At 41.6% G+C, this 15,236-nt stretch overlaps 4 protein-coding genes across 4 annotated transcripts; 2 read left to right on the top strand and 2 right to left on the bottom strand.

Moving 5' to 3' along the window:
* Positions 1 to 433: 433 nt before the first annotated feature.
* On the bottom strand, positions 434 to 2,570 carry LOC108091660 (uncharacterized protein CG4449). Its single transcript, XM_017190968.2, is given in 8 exon segments — positions 434 to 774; positions 828 to 1,050; positions 1,109 to 1,287; positions 1,344 to 1,444; positions 1,501 to 1,614; positions 1,682 to 1,750; positions 1,753 to 2,198; positions 2,255 to 2,570. Coding segments are annotated over 8 exon segments (1,281 nt in total). The 5' UTR covers positions 2,313 to 2,570; the 3' UTR covers positions 434 to 683.
* Positions 2,571 to 2,657: 87 nt separating this feature from the next.
* On the top strand, positions 2,658 to 6,944 carry LOC108091657 (transcription elongation factor B polypeptide 3). The gene is made up of 8 exons (XM_017190967.2): positions 2,658 to 3,056; positions 3,372 to 3,959; positions 4,018 to 4,392; positions 4,447 to 4,664; positions 4,727 to 4,821; positions 4,892 to 5,091; positions 5,155 to 5,446; positions 5,677 to 6,944. Exons 1-8 carry the CDS (start codon positions 2,976 to 2,978, stop codon positions 5,754 to 5,756), a joined length of 1,929 nt encoding a protein of 642 aa, XP_017046456.1. The 5' UTR covers positions 2,658 to 2,975; the 3' UTR covers positions 5,757 to 6,944.
* Positions 6,877 to 9,644, bottom strand: LOC108091656 (TAF5-like RNA polymerase II p300/CBP-associated factor-associated factor 65 kDa subunit 5L). The gene is made up of 5 exons (XM_017190966.2): positions 9,317 to 9,644; positions 7,959 to 9,250; positions 7,592 to 7,892; positions 7,183 to 7,529; positions 6,877 to 7,123 (listed from the first exon to the last, which is right to left on the bottom strand). Exons 1-5 carry the CDS (start codon positions 9,488 to 9,490, stop codon positions 6,991 to 6,993), a joined length of 2,247 nt encoding a protein of 748 aa, XP_017046455.1. The 5' UTR covers positions 9,491 to 9,644; the 3' UTR covers positions 6,877 to 6,990.
* Positions 9,645 to 9,938: 294 nt separating this feature from the next.
* Positions 9,939 to 12,143, top strand: LOC108091651 (peroxisomal membrane protein 11C). Its single transcript, XM_017190956.1, has 4 exons — positions 9,939 to 10,127; positions 11,217 to 11,581; positions 11,637 to 11,696; positions 11,761 to 12,143. The coding sequence occupies exons 1-4, from the start codon at positions 10,059 to 10,061 to the stop codon at positions 11,966 to 11,968; spliced, it is 702 nt and encodes a 233-aa protein (XP_017046445.1). The 5' UTR covers positions 9,939 to 10,058; the 3' UTR covers positions 11,969 to 12,143.
* Positions 12,144 to 15,236: the final 3,093 nt, after the last annotated feature.

Here is a 15,236-nt window from a genome sequence, read left to right as displayed (position 1 = left end):
GAGAGATTATTATCCTGCTGTGTAAGAATTTTTGCAGTGAAATTCCAAGGAAAACTGCACAAGAAGTGAAAAGGGAGACAGAGAAAGAGAGCGCAGCGAGAGAGCAGAGAAAAGCCGGTGGGAGGAGGCAACTATTTGCCACCCACCCCCCACTCGTTCGCCACCCAAAAACCACCCCCCGCAAATGGGAAAACTCCACAGCAGCATCCGCTCTCATCCTGTCAATATAAACAACCATTTGGGATCTGTTTCTAGCTCTGTGTGAGTGCGCTATATGCTAGATAAACAAAATATTAGGGGTGTATAATGAATGCTTGAGGGTTTTTTGGAAGTTGCACGCTGTTCTACTTGGTGACACTTCACTGCAGTCTAACCGAATTACAAACTCCCTATTTTGAACTCTAAGTGAAGACAATGATTAACACATGAAATATCAGTGAGTTTGGGCAATTATTGGAATAAATTTTATCGCAAAATCATTTAAAATCAAATAATTTTTAGAAACATTATTAACACGCAGAAGATTTTTCTTAGACTACGCTTACGCATTTATACAAAGCACATCTTATGTTATAACGTCTAAAATATAATATTTTTAACAGCAATTAGCAAATACATATCAAAGAAACTAAACATAATTTTTTAACTCTTTTTTGAATAACTTGTAAAATTTTTCTTAAAACTTAAGACTTGATTTGCAAATCTATCAGTTCGTTGCCCTCCATATCCTGGTTTTCGGGCGTATCCTCCGGGTCCAACAATTCGCCATCAAAACTGTAAAGGAACCTTATTAATTTTATTTTCTTTCGTCGGCAATTATTACTTACAATAATTTAATATGGCGAGCATCAGAGTTCAGCTCCTCAGCACACTTTATGTATAACATTTTAAAGTTATCATCTTTTTTCATAGGCATCACCATTGGATGCTTCCATTTAACGGCTTGAACTTTGACTTGAAACTTTTTGGGCTTCCTGAAGAGGGCTAGTGGATCGTCTTTGGCAGTTACCTTTTTATCGTTATTATTGTTGGACTTTGTTGCACGGCCGCCTAAAAAGTCGGTTGTATACAAACAAAAGAACTATTTAAAAAAAAAAAAAACACTTACTAAGTGTATGAAAGGATTTAAGATCAATATTGTGTGGCGTATCTTCTGGTCCTATAAAATTGTGATACATATCCACGGAAACTTCACTTTCATCCACTCCATTGCGTTCTGCCACTTCCTTAAACATGTGCTTAAACTTTTGGTGTTGCCGCATTTTATAAATCTGAATTTCGCCAAGCCTTAAAAGATTATTGGGATTACTTTCAAGAGTTAAACATTTTTGAATTAATCTTACCAAGATAAAGCAACCTCTATGGTGGGATTAATATCAGTAAAAACGTTTTCTTCCTCTTTTGGCGCAGGATCGTCCTCTTCCTCATCTGAGTTTAGATTAACCTACGAGAAACGTTTACTTTTAACTTTCTTGAGAAAGTTTTCATTCGTAGACTTACAAAACCCTCCACTCGAGGAGCAACTGCTGATACGAGATCAATACTATCCACCACCTTGGAGCGGGCTGCCATTTCGGCCACCGTTTGACGCCTGCTGTTGTTTTTGCTGAATCTCTGTAAAAAATGTATTAAAAGTATTTCAATAAAATACTATACCTGGCTATTAAAAGCACAAACTTACGGCCACAATGCTTTCCAACGAGGACACAACGGATGCTGAAAGATTTTCCACTGCAACCATCTCTGTGGAAGCCTTCTTTTTCTCCCACGGGTTTTGGGCTTAGCCTTTGTGGTCTCCTGCACGACGGGCTCTACAGGTGGTGGCTCTTTCTGTACCTTAGATAGCGAGGAACGAGTGCGTCTGGCCACAGGACCTACAGGATCTTCCTTAGGTTCAACCTTCTTTTTGTCTACCTTGGCGGCTGTTTGTTTAGCATTATTTTGCTCCATCTCCAAGATCAACTTGGAGACTGGAGAAAGGGCGCGCTCCGTGACATCCTTTTCATCAATTTCCGTCTCTGCAAGATTTTGTTTGTTTTGCTTTGGAGGCGAAGGACCTTCCTCATTTTTCTGGGCCTTTTCACGCGCTTTTCGCTTTTTGTTTTTAATCGACTTCTTGGGGCTGTCTTCAATGAAATCGTATTCCGCCTCTTTGGAAAAGGAATCGTTGCTTGGATTGTAAGAATCCTGTGGCAAGGCTGAAAGAAAAATCCAAAATCAAGAAGAAAATATGGTTTAAAATCTACAGCCTTACCTATGACTGGGGCCCGTTTGCGGGCAGCGCTGAATATATCAAATTCGTCGTCGGACATCTCCGGATCTTCAAAGTTTTTAGACTTAGTGCTTATAAATATACGCGCCAAATGCAGACTAAACAAAATAGACGCCAGTTAAAATCATCTGGTGCTGCACTAGTGCAGCCGTTCTAGCTCTAAATCTAGCTACTTCTTGTGGATAATACAGTGTTGAGGATCGACTAGTTTGCATCTAGGGGCAGCATTTATTGGTTGAAGCGGTGTTGATGTTGCTTAAAAATGAGGAAATTGATATTGAATGTTATAGGTAATTTTTTTAAATACTGTTTTAGAAAAAACTCGGAGCCCACTGAACTGGCACGTTGTGCAACTCTGGCTGTCAGCTGTTTGGCCAGTGTTGACAAGCGCCACGCCGACAAAAAGCAAATCTCATTTAGTTTCCAGCGCTGCTGGCAAAAGAAAAAGAAATTAAATTGTTACAAAAGGCCGTAATGCTAGTGAAAAGAAGCTAAACAATCTAGCCACGCGACAGAAGGCTTTTCCGCGTGTGTGTGTGCGTGTGTGTCTGTTGCGCCTGTGTGCTTGTATGTGCGTGTGTTTACCTGGCTTATCCCGAAAGAAAAAACCCAAACGTAAAAAGTGAACTGGAAAAGTCGACAAAGTCTGCCTGCGTGCCATTTTTCAACTCTACTTTCGTGTGGAATAACTTAAGACGACGCTATGGCGTCTACTAGCAATCTGGTGGATGTGGTGCGCCACTACCAGCGAAGCATAGAGAAGCATGGCGAAGACGAAAATCGGGTGAGCAGCTCATCCTCATCCTACTTCACTTTTGCTCCCCTGCTAATTCCCTCTCCTTTGACATAAGCCTCCTTTTCTAACAACTCCTTTATTACTTGTCTCGTATTTGTCTCAACCTATCCTCACATACCTTACCCCAGACTTTCCCTTACTCAACCTTGTGAAATTTTCACACAGACATTTAACACCAAGGTCACTTTTCTCGACTTTAACTTGCTCTTCTTTTCGCTGACCTTTCACCCTCACGTTCTGTTGCTTGCACCTGCCCAAGCTGGCTTAATCACCCCTTTTTCTACCTGCTCTCCCACCAAACAGCTGCTGCACTGCATCACCAAGCTGTTTAATCTGCCAATCAAATTCGAGCACCTGCAGGAGACCGGAATTGGCAAGACTGTGAATGCACTGCGAAAGATAAATGGCGAAGTTGGTGTGGCGGCCAAGACTCTGGTATCCAAGTGGAAGGCCATGGTGGCCGCGGAGGAGGAGCCCTCGGTCGCCACGCCGACAACCAGCCACAACGAAGAGGATTCGGGCAAGTCCAAGTCCAGCGACGAGGAGAACAAGGGCAGCAACTCATCCAGCGGTGAGGATCATCACAACAGCAGGCACAAGTCAAAGCACGCCAAGAGCTCAAAGCATGAGCGAAGCAGCAGCAGCAAAAGTCACTCCAAAAGCAAGTCCGATTCGGATAAGAAGCACAAGAGCAGTCACCACGACAAGTCCAAGGAAAAGGACAAAGACAAGGAGAAGGAGAAGGAGAGCCACAAGGTGACCAAGGAGCATAGAGAGAAAAAGACCAATGGAGAGCACAAGTCAAAGGATTCCAGCAAATCAAGCAGTAGTCACAAAAGCAGCAAGTCCGAGGGTTCCAAAAGCGAGCACAGCAAAAGCAAACAAGAAAAGGTATGTTTTTGAAGATCAATGCAAATGGAAATCTTGATACAATCTGTTATACCTTTAGGAGAAGTCTTCGCAAAGCGAACAAAAGCCAGCCAAAGACAAGTCGAGCAAACACAAGTCGTCGTCCTCCAAGTCATCCAAGCGCTCTCACAGTCCATCACACCCCGAAGAGGAGGCGCAAAAGGCCAAGCTACCAAAAACTAAACCGAAATCCGAGGAAGACTCCGCCGATGGCTTCGACTCCAGCATGGGTGCCAACTTTGATGACGTTCTCGGTCTGCTTAACATGCCCATGAGCAACAAAAAAGGAAGTGGCAGCAAGAGCAAGTTCCCCTCAAAACCAGTCACAGCCGCTACCTCGTCCTTTGCGACACCTACTGCATCTGTATCATCCAGGGAAACTTTCACCTCCAGCAATCGACCAACCTCCACGAGGGTAATTTGTACAAACATTCTTCAAAAGATAGAGTACTCAATCAAATCCATTTAGAAACCCGAGCTACTGGCACCCACAGCCAAACTGGAGCCATTGGATCCAAACATTGCGCTGGAACTACCCACCATTTCCAACAACTACAAGCCTTTGCCGTTAAATCAGACAGTGATGGACGTGGTCTTTAATCAGGGAGGTTCGCAGAAAAGCCAAGCTTCACGTTACTTTAATGAGTCGGAAGCTCTGGCTCAGGGTATCTCCTCCAAAACCATGCGGTGGGTTAAAACATTATTTTAATTTATTTGACGTGAACTGAAACATGAAACTATTTGTTTAGCACCAAGATCTATTCTGGCGTGAGAACTGGACAAATTCTGCAGGTTCCATCGCTCTTTGATTTGTGCACGCGCGTGCTTCAAAAGAATATTGATGGTAAAAGATCACTTACAGCCTTCCGCTGCATTTTTCGAGAGCTTAACAAATATTTTTCCATGTATCTCAGCTTTGGAGTACACGGGTGGCGTTCCCTTTGAAGTCCTTCGACCTGTCTTGGAACGCGCCACGCCCCAGCAGCTGTTGAACTTCGAGGAATACAATCCCTACTTGATGGACGACAGCGATGTCCTATGGCAGCAGCATGTCCAGCGTCACTGTCGCAGTCAGCGGCGCGAGGAAATGGAAACGTGGCGCGAGATGTTCCTGGTAGGGATCGCAGTATCCCTCAGATAATACCCCATCTAAGCCCACACATCGTTTCCCTTTTAGCGCTGCCAAGAGGAGAAGGATCGCAAGCTCAGCATCCTGGCCGAGAGCATAAAGGCGTCGCAGAAGATCAGCGAGGCACCCGTGCGCAAGACTCAGCTGGCCTTCGTGGACTCGATGGTAAAGCCGCCGCGCAGTGTGCAGCGCAAGCAGGAGCAATACGGCACCAATCGCAAGCTCATTGCCACTCCAGCTGCCAGAGTGGCCTCCCTGTCCAGCGTGACACCGAACGCCGCCAAGGTGGGCGATGCCCGGCTGCGCGTGCTGGCCGCCACCAGAGACACAGCTCAAGTCGGTGAGTTTAGGGGTTGGAAATGGGCTATAAAATCACAATCCAGTAATAAGAAGCACTAACAATCTCCAAAACATTTTAATGTCACCTAAACCATTGATTTTTATTCACTAATATAATAAATAAACCTAAATGATGCAAGCAGAGGCTTAAAGTTCTTGCTTCAGTCACTCATTTTAGTTCTTTATCTTAAGTTTGAATTTCAACAATTTATTCCTTTTTATATTCAACAGGCGCCGGTCCAGCGCGGTCCAAAAAAGCACCACTCATGGCCAAAACCCTGCAATTCATGCGCGGTCGTCACAAAAGATAGATGCGTTAACTCGTTGTAGCTACAATCTTATACTCAATTTGTTTAGCGTCAACTTAAGCAGCAGCAGCAGATGCAGCAACCCAGATCTATAAGGCGTTCACAGTGGGATTAACTCCCAACTGATTTGGCAGAGACTTTCGGTTCTGTAAAACAAGACACTGTGATACTAGACCTTTTGTTACCCAGTGCGCCACGGAAACCGACTGCTGCTGTCTGCATGCGTACCACATGCATGCTATTTATTATTTATTCATGTTCTGCCCCCCATTTCATTATACTGTAATAGTTAGTAAGAGTAAGTCAACCGAATAACGATTGTTAGTCGAATAAGATTACGTTCTTGTTTCACCCTGCCGGATCGTCAACGCGCTCAGAAAAATGAGTTGCGGAATTGGGTTATTTTTTGGTTGACAGTTGTTCGAATGATCGATTGCAAGTAACTTAAGATCAGATGGTTGCTGATCACTCCAACCTTAATTTTAAGCTAATTTCAATGTTCTTTGTCCCAGAGGGCTGTGCGACTGTCCAAAATCATAGAGGTTCCAAGCAAATAAATTGTATATAAGTATATGTTACATAAAATCCTAAACCCAATCCTATTTCGAACTACCTTAATTATTGAACAGTTATGTCTTTAAATGCATCGCTCACTAAATCCAATAAAAAGATTTCATTTTTATTCTTTTATGTTTAGTTGTATTTAGTTATTAAAATGTTTGAGTTTTGGTGAAATATCTTATTGTTTAATGAAAAAAAATTTACATCAACTGCACCGTCTTGTTTGTTATCATCCTAGTTTGTTAAGTGAAAAAAATTGTGGAAATGCGATTAATCTGAACTCCAATACTCGTCTTACTTTAAATATTTACAATCTTTGTAGACCTTTAGTAAAAATAAGTCATTAAACGTCAAATTCGCATTTTCGAAGGCTTGTTTAGCTGTGACCGATAAGCGATGCAGGTGAAGGCATTACACTGTAATCAAAATCGTTTTATTCCAGCTTACGGAAGCAAAGCCAGGAAGCTATCAAAGAGCAGACTCTTGTTTGAAGACATCACCGATTGTTAGAGATTGAGGCAATTAATATAGATGTAGAGAAAGGTACAGACAAGCAAAGGAGTTGTTTCACACGATAGTAACAGTAATATTATACAGACTTATTACAAATAAATTATTTTCAAACATAAACCATCAGAGAGTAAATTAATTTGGTCGTCAATTTTGTCCGTTTAATTCAGGTGCCAATGCAGTAAAGCGTCTTGCTGCTCCCGTAAAAAACATCGACCAAACGCTGGCAGGAACTATTGAGAGTTAGCACACGATTCGTTGTAGTTGACGAGGAGCTTCCTCCTGCACTACTATTGTCGCTGAGGGTAAACAATAAACGTTGATTTTTTTATAACAATTGCTGTATTTATCAGCTTACCCCATGGGCGATAGTTTCTTGATGTCCCACAATCGCAACGTGCCGTCAGTGCAGGCTGTGGCCAAATGCTGATTGTGCGTACTCCAGGAGAGAGAACTAATACTCGCTGAGTGATCCTTGAGCTCAGCCAGCTGCGCTCCGGCAGCCAAGTCGAAGATGCGTACCTTGGTTTCCTCTCCGGCGGCGGCCAGCATTTTTCCGTCCGGACTGAAGGCCAGCTGGGTCACTGCCTGTCGGCAGTCCGCGAAGACGCGCATCAGTTTTCCACTTGTCGCACACCACAGGCGCACAGAGTGATCCGCCGAGCCGGTGGCTATGTAGTTGCCATTCGGATGGAAGGAAACGCACTGGGGATTAAATAATTATTATGACAGGTTAATTTTTTTTAATTAGACATTTTGACACCAACCTCAACGTCCTGTGTATGTCCAGCATAAATGATAAGCGCATGTTCCTTCTCCAGAGACCAAAGACGTGCACTCAGATCCTTGGAGCCCGTAACCACATACTGGCCAACTGGGCTCTCGTCGAGGCACCAGATTGGGTAGTTGTGGCTTCTGTATATGGCGGCGCAATGCAGGTTGTGTGCCCGCCAACACCGCATGGTGGCGTCCTTGGACACACTGTACATGAGCGGGTAGTGGGCGGAGAAGCGCACATCGGTGACACCTCTCGTGTGACCTCGCAGCTGCAGGCCACCAAATTCGTTGCTACGAAAAAGAGAAAAGTTATCGTAAGAATTCAAGAATTAATCTGGGAGCCTACGATAAACTTACTATGAGTTTTCGGCATATTTGCAATGCCGCGCTCTGCTGCGTTCCCTGCGCTCCTCCTCGGAGCATTTGACATCCTCCTCGCTGCTGTCCTCCTCATCGTGCTCTGATTCCTCCTCCTGATCCACGCAATTGTTCAGCTCCCAAGGGCACCGCGATTGCGGATAGCGTCTGTAGAAGCTCTTACCCCGGCAGCTGTTTTGGTTGAGCTGCCACAGCTGCACGGCAGAGTTGTCGAATCCCGCTAGCAGGTGGCACTCACTGGGATCTAGGTGGGCGGAGTTGAGCCCACGAGAGCGCTCGCTGATTCTGAGAAATCGCGGTAGCTCAACTTGGGCCTTGAGTATCTGTTCGGTGGCTGACTTGAGTGTGTCCAAGCAGCCGTCTATATTTAGCTGGGATTTGCTCGGCGCCGCAGTTTGCTCCGCATCAATCTCTTGCTTTACATCTACTTCCATCTTGATGTTTGGTTCCTCCGCGGGTCTTTTTCTATTTGATTTATCGGTTAAAGACTTGCCTGGCTTGATGTCTCCGCGGGATACTGTTGGTTTAGGGACCTCCTCTTCTGGTTCCTCGCCTTCGAGGTCATCCGACAGGCCAAGCAGGTGATCCTCACTGAAGGCGCGCTGCTCATTCTCCACGATGTGAACATGCAGCCATGTGTAGAGCAGGTTCATGATCAAAACATGACCCCGCCGCTGGAGATAGGAGCATATCCTCTCCACAACTTGGGCCGTGGTGTGCAGTTCGTACTTTGACGATCGGAAATGAGCTACTGTGTCGTCCGACTCGGCTGCCTCCAATCGCGTGAATCCACTTAGAATCTGCACCAGCCGCATAAAGTAGTCCAGCTCCGTGTCGCCAGTATCCTGGGCTTCCCTGGCAAAGCGTATGTGAAAGGTGTTGTCGGTGGCTGAGGTGGAGCAGCCATTGATCTTGGTGGGCGGTGGTGCATCGTATAGATCCACTGGGGCAATCAAGTGGGCATATTTACGAAGCAGTTCCACAGCGCCCCTCGGCTCGCGAGCCTTGAGCAGATCCAGATAAAAGTGGCACAACATGGGTCCATAGAAGCGCTTCATCTCTAGACGGAGCGGTTCCGCCTGGCTCTCCACGAATTGTGAAAAGCGTCCGAACTGCTGGTCCACAGTGTGCTGATTGTTAGTAATCACCTGGACATTCGAGTAGGTAAAGCTGTTCCCGCCATGTAAATCCGTGTCTAGCATTTTGTTTACCGCGAACTGCTGTTTATTTTGCAGCAGCAAGAAATCTGAGCGGCGAAATCTTTCGTTGCTCTAAAAGATTAAGTACAAAGATTATAGAGCATAAAAGAAATGGACACTCAGAGATCCTTCACTTACCACGTAGTTTTTTTGTTTCAGCAAAAGACCGACGGCGCAGCGTAACAAATCGTTTTTCGAGGAGGTCTTTTTGTTGCCCGCACTCGACTTGTTGTTATTGGTGCTGTTGCTGTAGACAGGCGACGCTGCATGGACGTGAGCGTGGCTGCTGCTACTGGCGCTGGGCAAGCTCATGGTTGCGTGTTGTCCTCGCCAAATCGTCTCCGTATCCTGATCCCGTCCTGCAGTGCGTCCGATTTCTCTAGTGTGACCAAATTATTGGGTGTTTAGCCAAAATGCATTTGCCACGGTCCTACTACCAATCAGCTGTGTTTGTTGACAATTAAAAGCTAGAATGTAAAGGAGATGCATATTTTTCTGAGTTTTATTTTGCACGAGGTGGCAACGCTATGTAAATTTAAAAAATGTGGATCTGATTGCTATAAAGTTATTATGAAAATTTATCTTGGCGATATCAGTTAAAAATAAAAACAGATTTCTTTGAGTTTAGCTTAAGTTTAACCACTGAAGTGCTCTAAAAAATATATAGAGACAAAAATTAACTTGACCTAGCTAGGCTTCAAGCTTTTTTCAATGTGAAAGGGCTAGCTATTTAAATCGGCAGTTGGCATCACTAATGGACTTCAGCTGTTGTTGTTGTTTCCGCGCCCGCTATTGATAATTTATTCTGTTTTCGCTGCTGTGTTTCAGTTCGAGTTTTTACCTTAAATAAAACGGTACCTGGATTTTAAAGCGAGTCATTATGGGCAGTACGACAAAGTTGGTGAACGAATTCTGTGATATTATCGATTCCTATGGCGGGCGAGATAAGGTAAAATAAACACTCCCTCACACGGCCAAGTAAATTTCCAATTATTTTGCCGCACACCTGTTTGTTTACATTTTTACCGAGTGTTTTTCCAAATCCGTTTAAACTTAAAAAAGAGCATCGTGGCATTTTGCGGTTTTGTTTGGGACTGGTCCATCGAGGGGCTCGTTTGAAATCGAAAGCCAACCAACAGGTTTGCGCAGTGCTGTTGCATATTGGAGTTGGCATTGGTTGCTGGGGTCTTGGACAAGGAAGTCTCGTCAACTTGGACCTTGCCTTACTTCTTTCGTATTCGCAATGTATTATTTTGCTCTACGCTTATCAGTCGCAGTTTTGCGACCATCGAGTCAAGATTATGCTGAATATTATAGCCGGCAAACCCTTAACCCGCTGCCAGATAAAGCGGATAATACGTTATGAACGAAAGGTTTGTTTGGTTATCCATCGAAAAACACCAACCTCTAATTAACACCCACCTTTAAATCGGCCCACCAAGAATACCCTTAAAGTGGGTATTATGTACCTAGGTACTTATATTAAAGATATAATCGGAAACCTAGTGTTATTACCATATAACAAAACAAACGGACGAATTCCGAAGATAATTAACAATCAATAATCTTTTTGTGGAACCTATAAAATATATCAGTTTTTTATTCATATCAAATAAAAGAATTTACCCATTTTTAAACGGTATATAACTTCCCGTTATTTGAAAATAGTATGCCTACCCATTGAATAAATAATTCATTGATGGCAACGCAAACAATTTTAACTATTAATGGGTAAACAACGAAACTACCCATTCCCTTTCAGGCAGCAGGACCATCAGGACTATTCCCCTGTCAGCCGTTAAACGAGATGATTGTGGCATTCGTTGTGTTCTTTTTATCGCTGATAGTATTTTATCTGTTTGTGACAACCAAGCAATTCCACAAATTGCAGGGCTGAGTGGCGATTGGGGTCAGGTGAATGTAAAGGTAAACAGAGATGCAAACTCTCGTGATAAAATAAACACTCGGCTCAACAAAATGCGCAGAAAATATTGCTAAGTAAATATGAAGCTTAATACCCGATTTTTTTCTCTTTCAGGTGATGAAGGCTCTGTGCTACAGCGCCAAATTGGTGGCTGGATACCATGCCAAGCGGAATCCGGATTTGGCCAAGCGATATGCCACCGCCAGCTCAAAGATTTCGGGTGCGAGAGCCACTTTGCGTCTCATCGATGACATTCCTATGATCCAGTACGCTTTGGAATATGGCTTGGGCGAGAATGAACCCGATCGTATTATGGCTGTTTTGGGAGTGACGGCCAACATTGTGGACCTGCTGTATTATCCCATCGAGAAGGTTTGCTGGCTGGCCGAGCACAAGATTGTGGACGTTAAGAATGCAGATAGCTGGGACAATGTGAACTCGATATTCTGGGTTCTCTCGGTGTACCTGAACCTTATGAGGTAAATAATTCACAGAAGTATATAAATTTTTAATTTATTTAATTTTTTATTTTAGGACAATGAGGAATTTTTCACTAAATCAGGACAAATTAAATAGAACCACCAATATAAACGAGTAAGTATCAACCCGTGAATTATTTCCTTGAAAGACCTTAATCGCAAGCTCTCTTAACTCTCAGATTGGATGTGAAAGCAATGACGAAGCACCGTCTGGAGATGGTGTCCATAGTTCGCATCTCCCTCGATTTTGTGCACGCCGTCAGCACGCTGCCCAAGGGATATTTGTGGGGCGGCAAGCTGTCCACCTTCCAGGTGGGAGCTATTGGCACCTTGTCCGCTGGCCTCGGCATTTATCAAATCTTCGCCAAGAGAAGACTGAATAAGTAGTTGCGCCGTCGTCGCCATGTTTGCAACCTGTTTACACGTATTTGTTGATCAGAATTTTAAGCTAGTCGGTAACAGTTTTTGTACGTTGAGTTTTTTGTACGGCACTCGCATGTGTTTAGCCAGTAAGTCCTTTTAAAAAAGCACTAAAATACACGCTGAAAAATGGAAAAAACAAGGATAAGTGTTTGGTCTGTGTGTCCTTTATTATCTGTTACTTCTTCTGTTAGATTCCGATACATGTAGGTCAGTATATGCTTTGCCCCTCGTAGCCAGCAGAATGTTTAACTTAATGTACAGGCTCCCGCTTCTATATATTGTCAGCCCTCTGGCGAGGGTTTATTACCAGAGTTATTCATATTATTTGTTGTTCTCGCGAACGATTTGTCGGTTTAGCAGTCATTGTATACAATGTTTCTTAGGCATATTTAAAATACTCATATGTCTGATATTATACTTGTTATGCATGGTTGTTTCAGTTTAAATAGTTTGATTTATAGATTACATGAGGGACCTGATCATTTGCTTGGGCTTACTTCCAAGATCAGACCATTGGTTTTGGTTAAAAATAACATTCGTTAGTAAATATATTTCCATAGTACATAATTTATTTATTTGCTTGTTTATGCCGCAAGCGCGTAAATATTAACAGTTACTAGTTATTATCTTTTTTTTTAGTTTGCTCTGCTCGACAGCTTCCATCGGTAAGCTCTTTAGATGTACGAAGTATGAATGAAGTTTCTCTTTTTATTATAACCGTTATGTTTCCTGTTTATGTAACGGTTTTCATTAAAATTCTCATTATTTTGATATAGATATTTTTTGGGATTTGTTAATTTTCGATAATATACCTAGCTACAGGAGTTATATGCTATTATTATTGTTAATGTTATTATTTTAAATATCTTTTCCAATTTCATTGCGTATTCGATTGAAGTTTCTCCTCCATTTACAAAAAAAGCCTCAAAAAGTTCCCAAAAAATTTTCATGCACTCAAAATATGTTCAACTTTGTTCCATTTGCTTTTGTAGTTGTGTGAGTGTGTATCTGTGTGTTTCTATAACCATAATGCAATTTGAACTCTTGCTCATAACAATATATTATAATAATAAGTACATAAATAGGTATATATCTATATTTGTATGTATTAATATTGCATGAACAGTGCCCAAAGTTTATAGATGGCCTTGCCTTTCTGGTCTTTTTTTCTGAAGGAAAACTGTAAGTCTGGATACAATCCGTCTTAATAGGCTTCGGTTTTCGATTTTAATAGGCACCTCTAAAAACAACGGGCCAACTGTACTTGGTAATTATGTACCAATTTATGTCTTGCAGTATGTATATATATATTTATGTGTATATATTTATTCTTATCGGAAGCTATTTAAAATGGCACTGCAGTAATTTTTGTTTATATTCCTATATAAGGTGGGAAAATCAATTAGTTGGGCCGCCATCTACCCCCTCCTGTTGGAGGAAGAGCGGCGCCCGCTACTAAATATTCTTCTAAATATCCTTTTACTCCTCCTCTGCTATAACAGTATACGAATTCGGGGCTCCTAACTCGATTCGCGATTCAGAAGAACCGCCCTTGGTTGCCCCGCAAGTAATTATTAAAATATATGTATATGTACGTGTATGTATATAGTATATGTATTATTTGATTATTGCATTAAAAGCTTAGTATTCCGTTCTGAATTATTATTATATATTCATTGGTGTATATATATAGGTTGTATAATAGTCTTTTTAAAAACCGTTCTTATTGCATTTTCATCCTTAATCGCTACGCTTACGCTTAACTTGTAACACATTTGCCGAGCAAATATTGTTGGTTTAAAATTCAATTTGCAAAGTTCTTGCTAATGTTCCCCCAAAATGTGTCTCACATGTTCGCTTGTGTCTTTGAATACGAGTAGTAATGGAGTTAGTTTAGAGTCCAGTATAGTTTAGTTAATGCGTGGTAGAGATGTCGGCATAAGTAAAGATATTTCTTCGATAGAACTTCCTTATTGATTTGCTCCTTAGCTGAGTTTAAAAATAATTACTCTGTATAGTGTAGAAGGGCTTAAAAGTAGACGTATAGATAATCAGATGACTTGCGTCAGTAAAATATGTTTATTTTTTTTTTTAAATATATGTATTTTGGATTGTTAATTATGTTGTATTGTTGCCTAATTACGCTTTGCATATCTTCTTAATTTTTCATTTTCGGTTTTTACTTTGCTAAAATTTAATATTATCGGTTTTGCGTGGGAAGCGTTCGATTTTGGTTCCTTTATATTTCGTTTAATCTTTATTTTGTGAATTTCTCCACAAATTGGATTTTATCTTTGATACATTTGTTTATTCCTCTTAACTTGCTTTTTGGTTTTGGTAATTTTGATAGGAAATAAAAATGTCATTTTAAATTAATTGAAAAGCCAGTGTGGAAAAGTTTAAAACTGTTTGCTTCACATATATCGTGTTAATTTAAAATTCACGTTCTGTTTGGTTCTTAAGCTTGTAAAAGCGTTAAAAACGTTAAAGTAAAACTGTGTAAGATACGATCGAGATTGAGTCGCCAATTGATTTTTGCCGAAAAAGCCCTAAAAAGTTCCATTTAAAAGTCGCCCAGAGTGGGCATTTCTTCATTTGTTCGTTTAGTTAATAAAAAATATGGTAAATTTTATAGTTATTTAAAATTGTTTACGAATATGTATGCATGTGTATATTTGAGTGCTAGTGTGAGTATTTCATTGTGTGTGTATGTGAAATGTGAGCTTGATTTTTGAGAGCTAAAAACACTTTTAGTTTCCAATAGATTTTAAACGTTTGCTGGTTTCGTATCAATAAAATAATGTTACTGCATCTCCAACCACCCAATTATTAAGGCTAAAAAAATTAATTTAAAAAAGATACGTCTCTTAACATTCCTCGCGTAAATCCGTCCAATGAGTAAAGTGAAATAAGGTCCTTTCTTGCTTTTGTAGTTGCAGCATTTCTGTCCTCCTATTTAAGGTAAGTCTTACGATTACTAATAATTCAGCTAAAGCACCATTTTATCTGTATTCTGTACAGTTTGTCTAGCTTAGGTCATCCATAACTCTGTCTTTAAAATATATTTGTTTACATAATCCCCCACTCGTATTCCGTATGCATTGAGCCAAATGAGGGTGTCTACAGGTTAATTACTTCGGCGAAATGTTCGTTTCTTATGCTCCGCGACCCCTGATATACTTTACAATCTATATTCTATACCTAATTCCAGGCTGATTTCGCTTCGTAGGCA

The sequence above is a fragment of the Drosophila ficusphila genome, unplaced genomic scaffold (assembly GCF_018152265.1).
Source record: "Drosophila ficusphila isolate 14025-0441.05 unplaced genomic scaffold, ASM1815226v1 contig_791, whole genome shotgun sequence".
Taxonomy (NCBI): domain Eukaryota; kingdom Metazoa; phylum Arthropoda; class Insecta; order Diptera; family Drosophilidae; genus Drosophila; species Drosophila ficusphila.
The sequence above is the reverse complement of the archived record's forward strand: the minus strand, read 5'-3'. Positions and strand labels throughout refer to the sequence as shown.

What these genes read in the sequence shown, in the direction of transcription:
- LOC108091657 (XM_017190967.2), top strand. Translation starts at nt 2,976, where the DNA reads ATGGCGTCTACTAGCAATCTGGTGGATGTGGTGCGCCACTACCAGCGA. An exon ending in CGTGGCGCGAGATGTTCCTG is followed by an intron (nt 5,092 to 5,154) that starts GTAGGGATCGCA and finishes TTTCCCTTTTAG; the next exon opens with CGCTGCCAAGAGGAGAAGGA. An exon ending in CAGAGACACAGCTCAAGTCG is followed by an intron (nt 5,447 to 5,676) that starts GTGAGTTTAGGG and finishes TATATTCAACAG; the next exon opens with GCGCCGGTCCAGCGCGGTCC.
- LOC108091656 (XM_017190966.2), bottom strand. Translation starts at nt 9,490, where the DNA reads ATGAGCTTGCCCAGCGCCAGTAGCAGCAGCCACGCTCACGTCCATGCA. An exon ending in GACATACACAGGACGTTGAG is followed by an intron (nt 7,530 to 7,591) that starts GTTGGTGTCAAA and finishes TTTAATCCCCAG; the next exon opens with TGCGTTTCCTTCCATCCGAA. An exon ending in AAGAAACTATCGCCCATGGG is followed by an intron (nt 7,124 to 7,182) that starts GTAAGCTGATAA and finishes GTTTACCCTCAG; the next exon opens with CGACAATAGTAGTGCAGGAG.
- LOC108091651 (XM_017190956.1), top strand. Translation starts at nt 10,059, where the DNA reads ATGGGCAGTACGACAAAGTTGGTGAACGAATTCTGTGATATTATCGAT. An exon ending in GTGTACCTGAACCTTATGAG is followed by an intron (nt 11,582 to 11,636) that starts GTAAATAATTCA and finishes TTTTTATTTTAG; the next exon opens with GACAATGAGGAATTTTTCAC. An exon ending in AGAACCACCAATATAAACGA is followed by an intron (nt 11,697 to 11,760) that starts GTAAGTATCAAC and finishes CTTAACTCTCAG; the next exon opens with ATTGGATGTGAAAGCAATGA.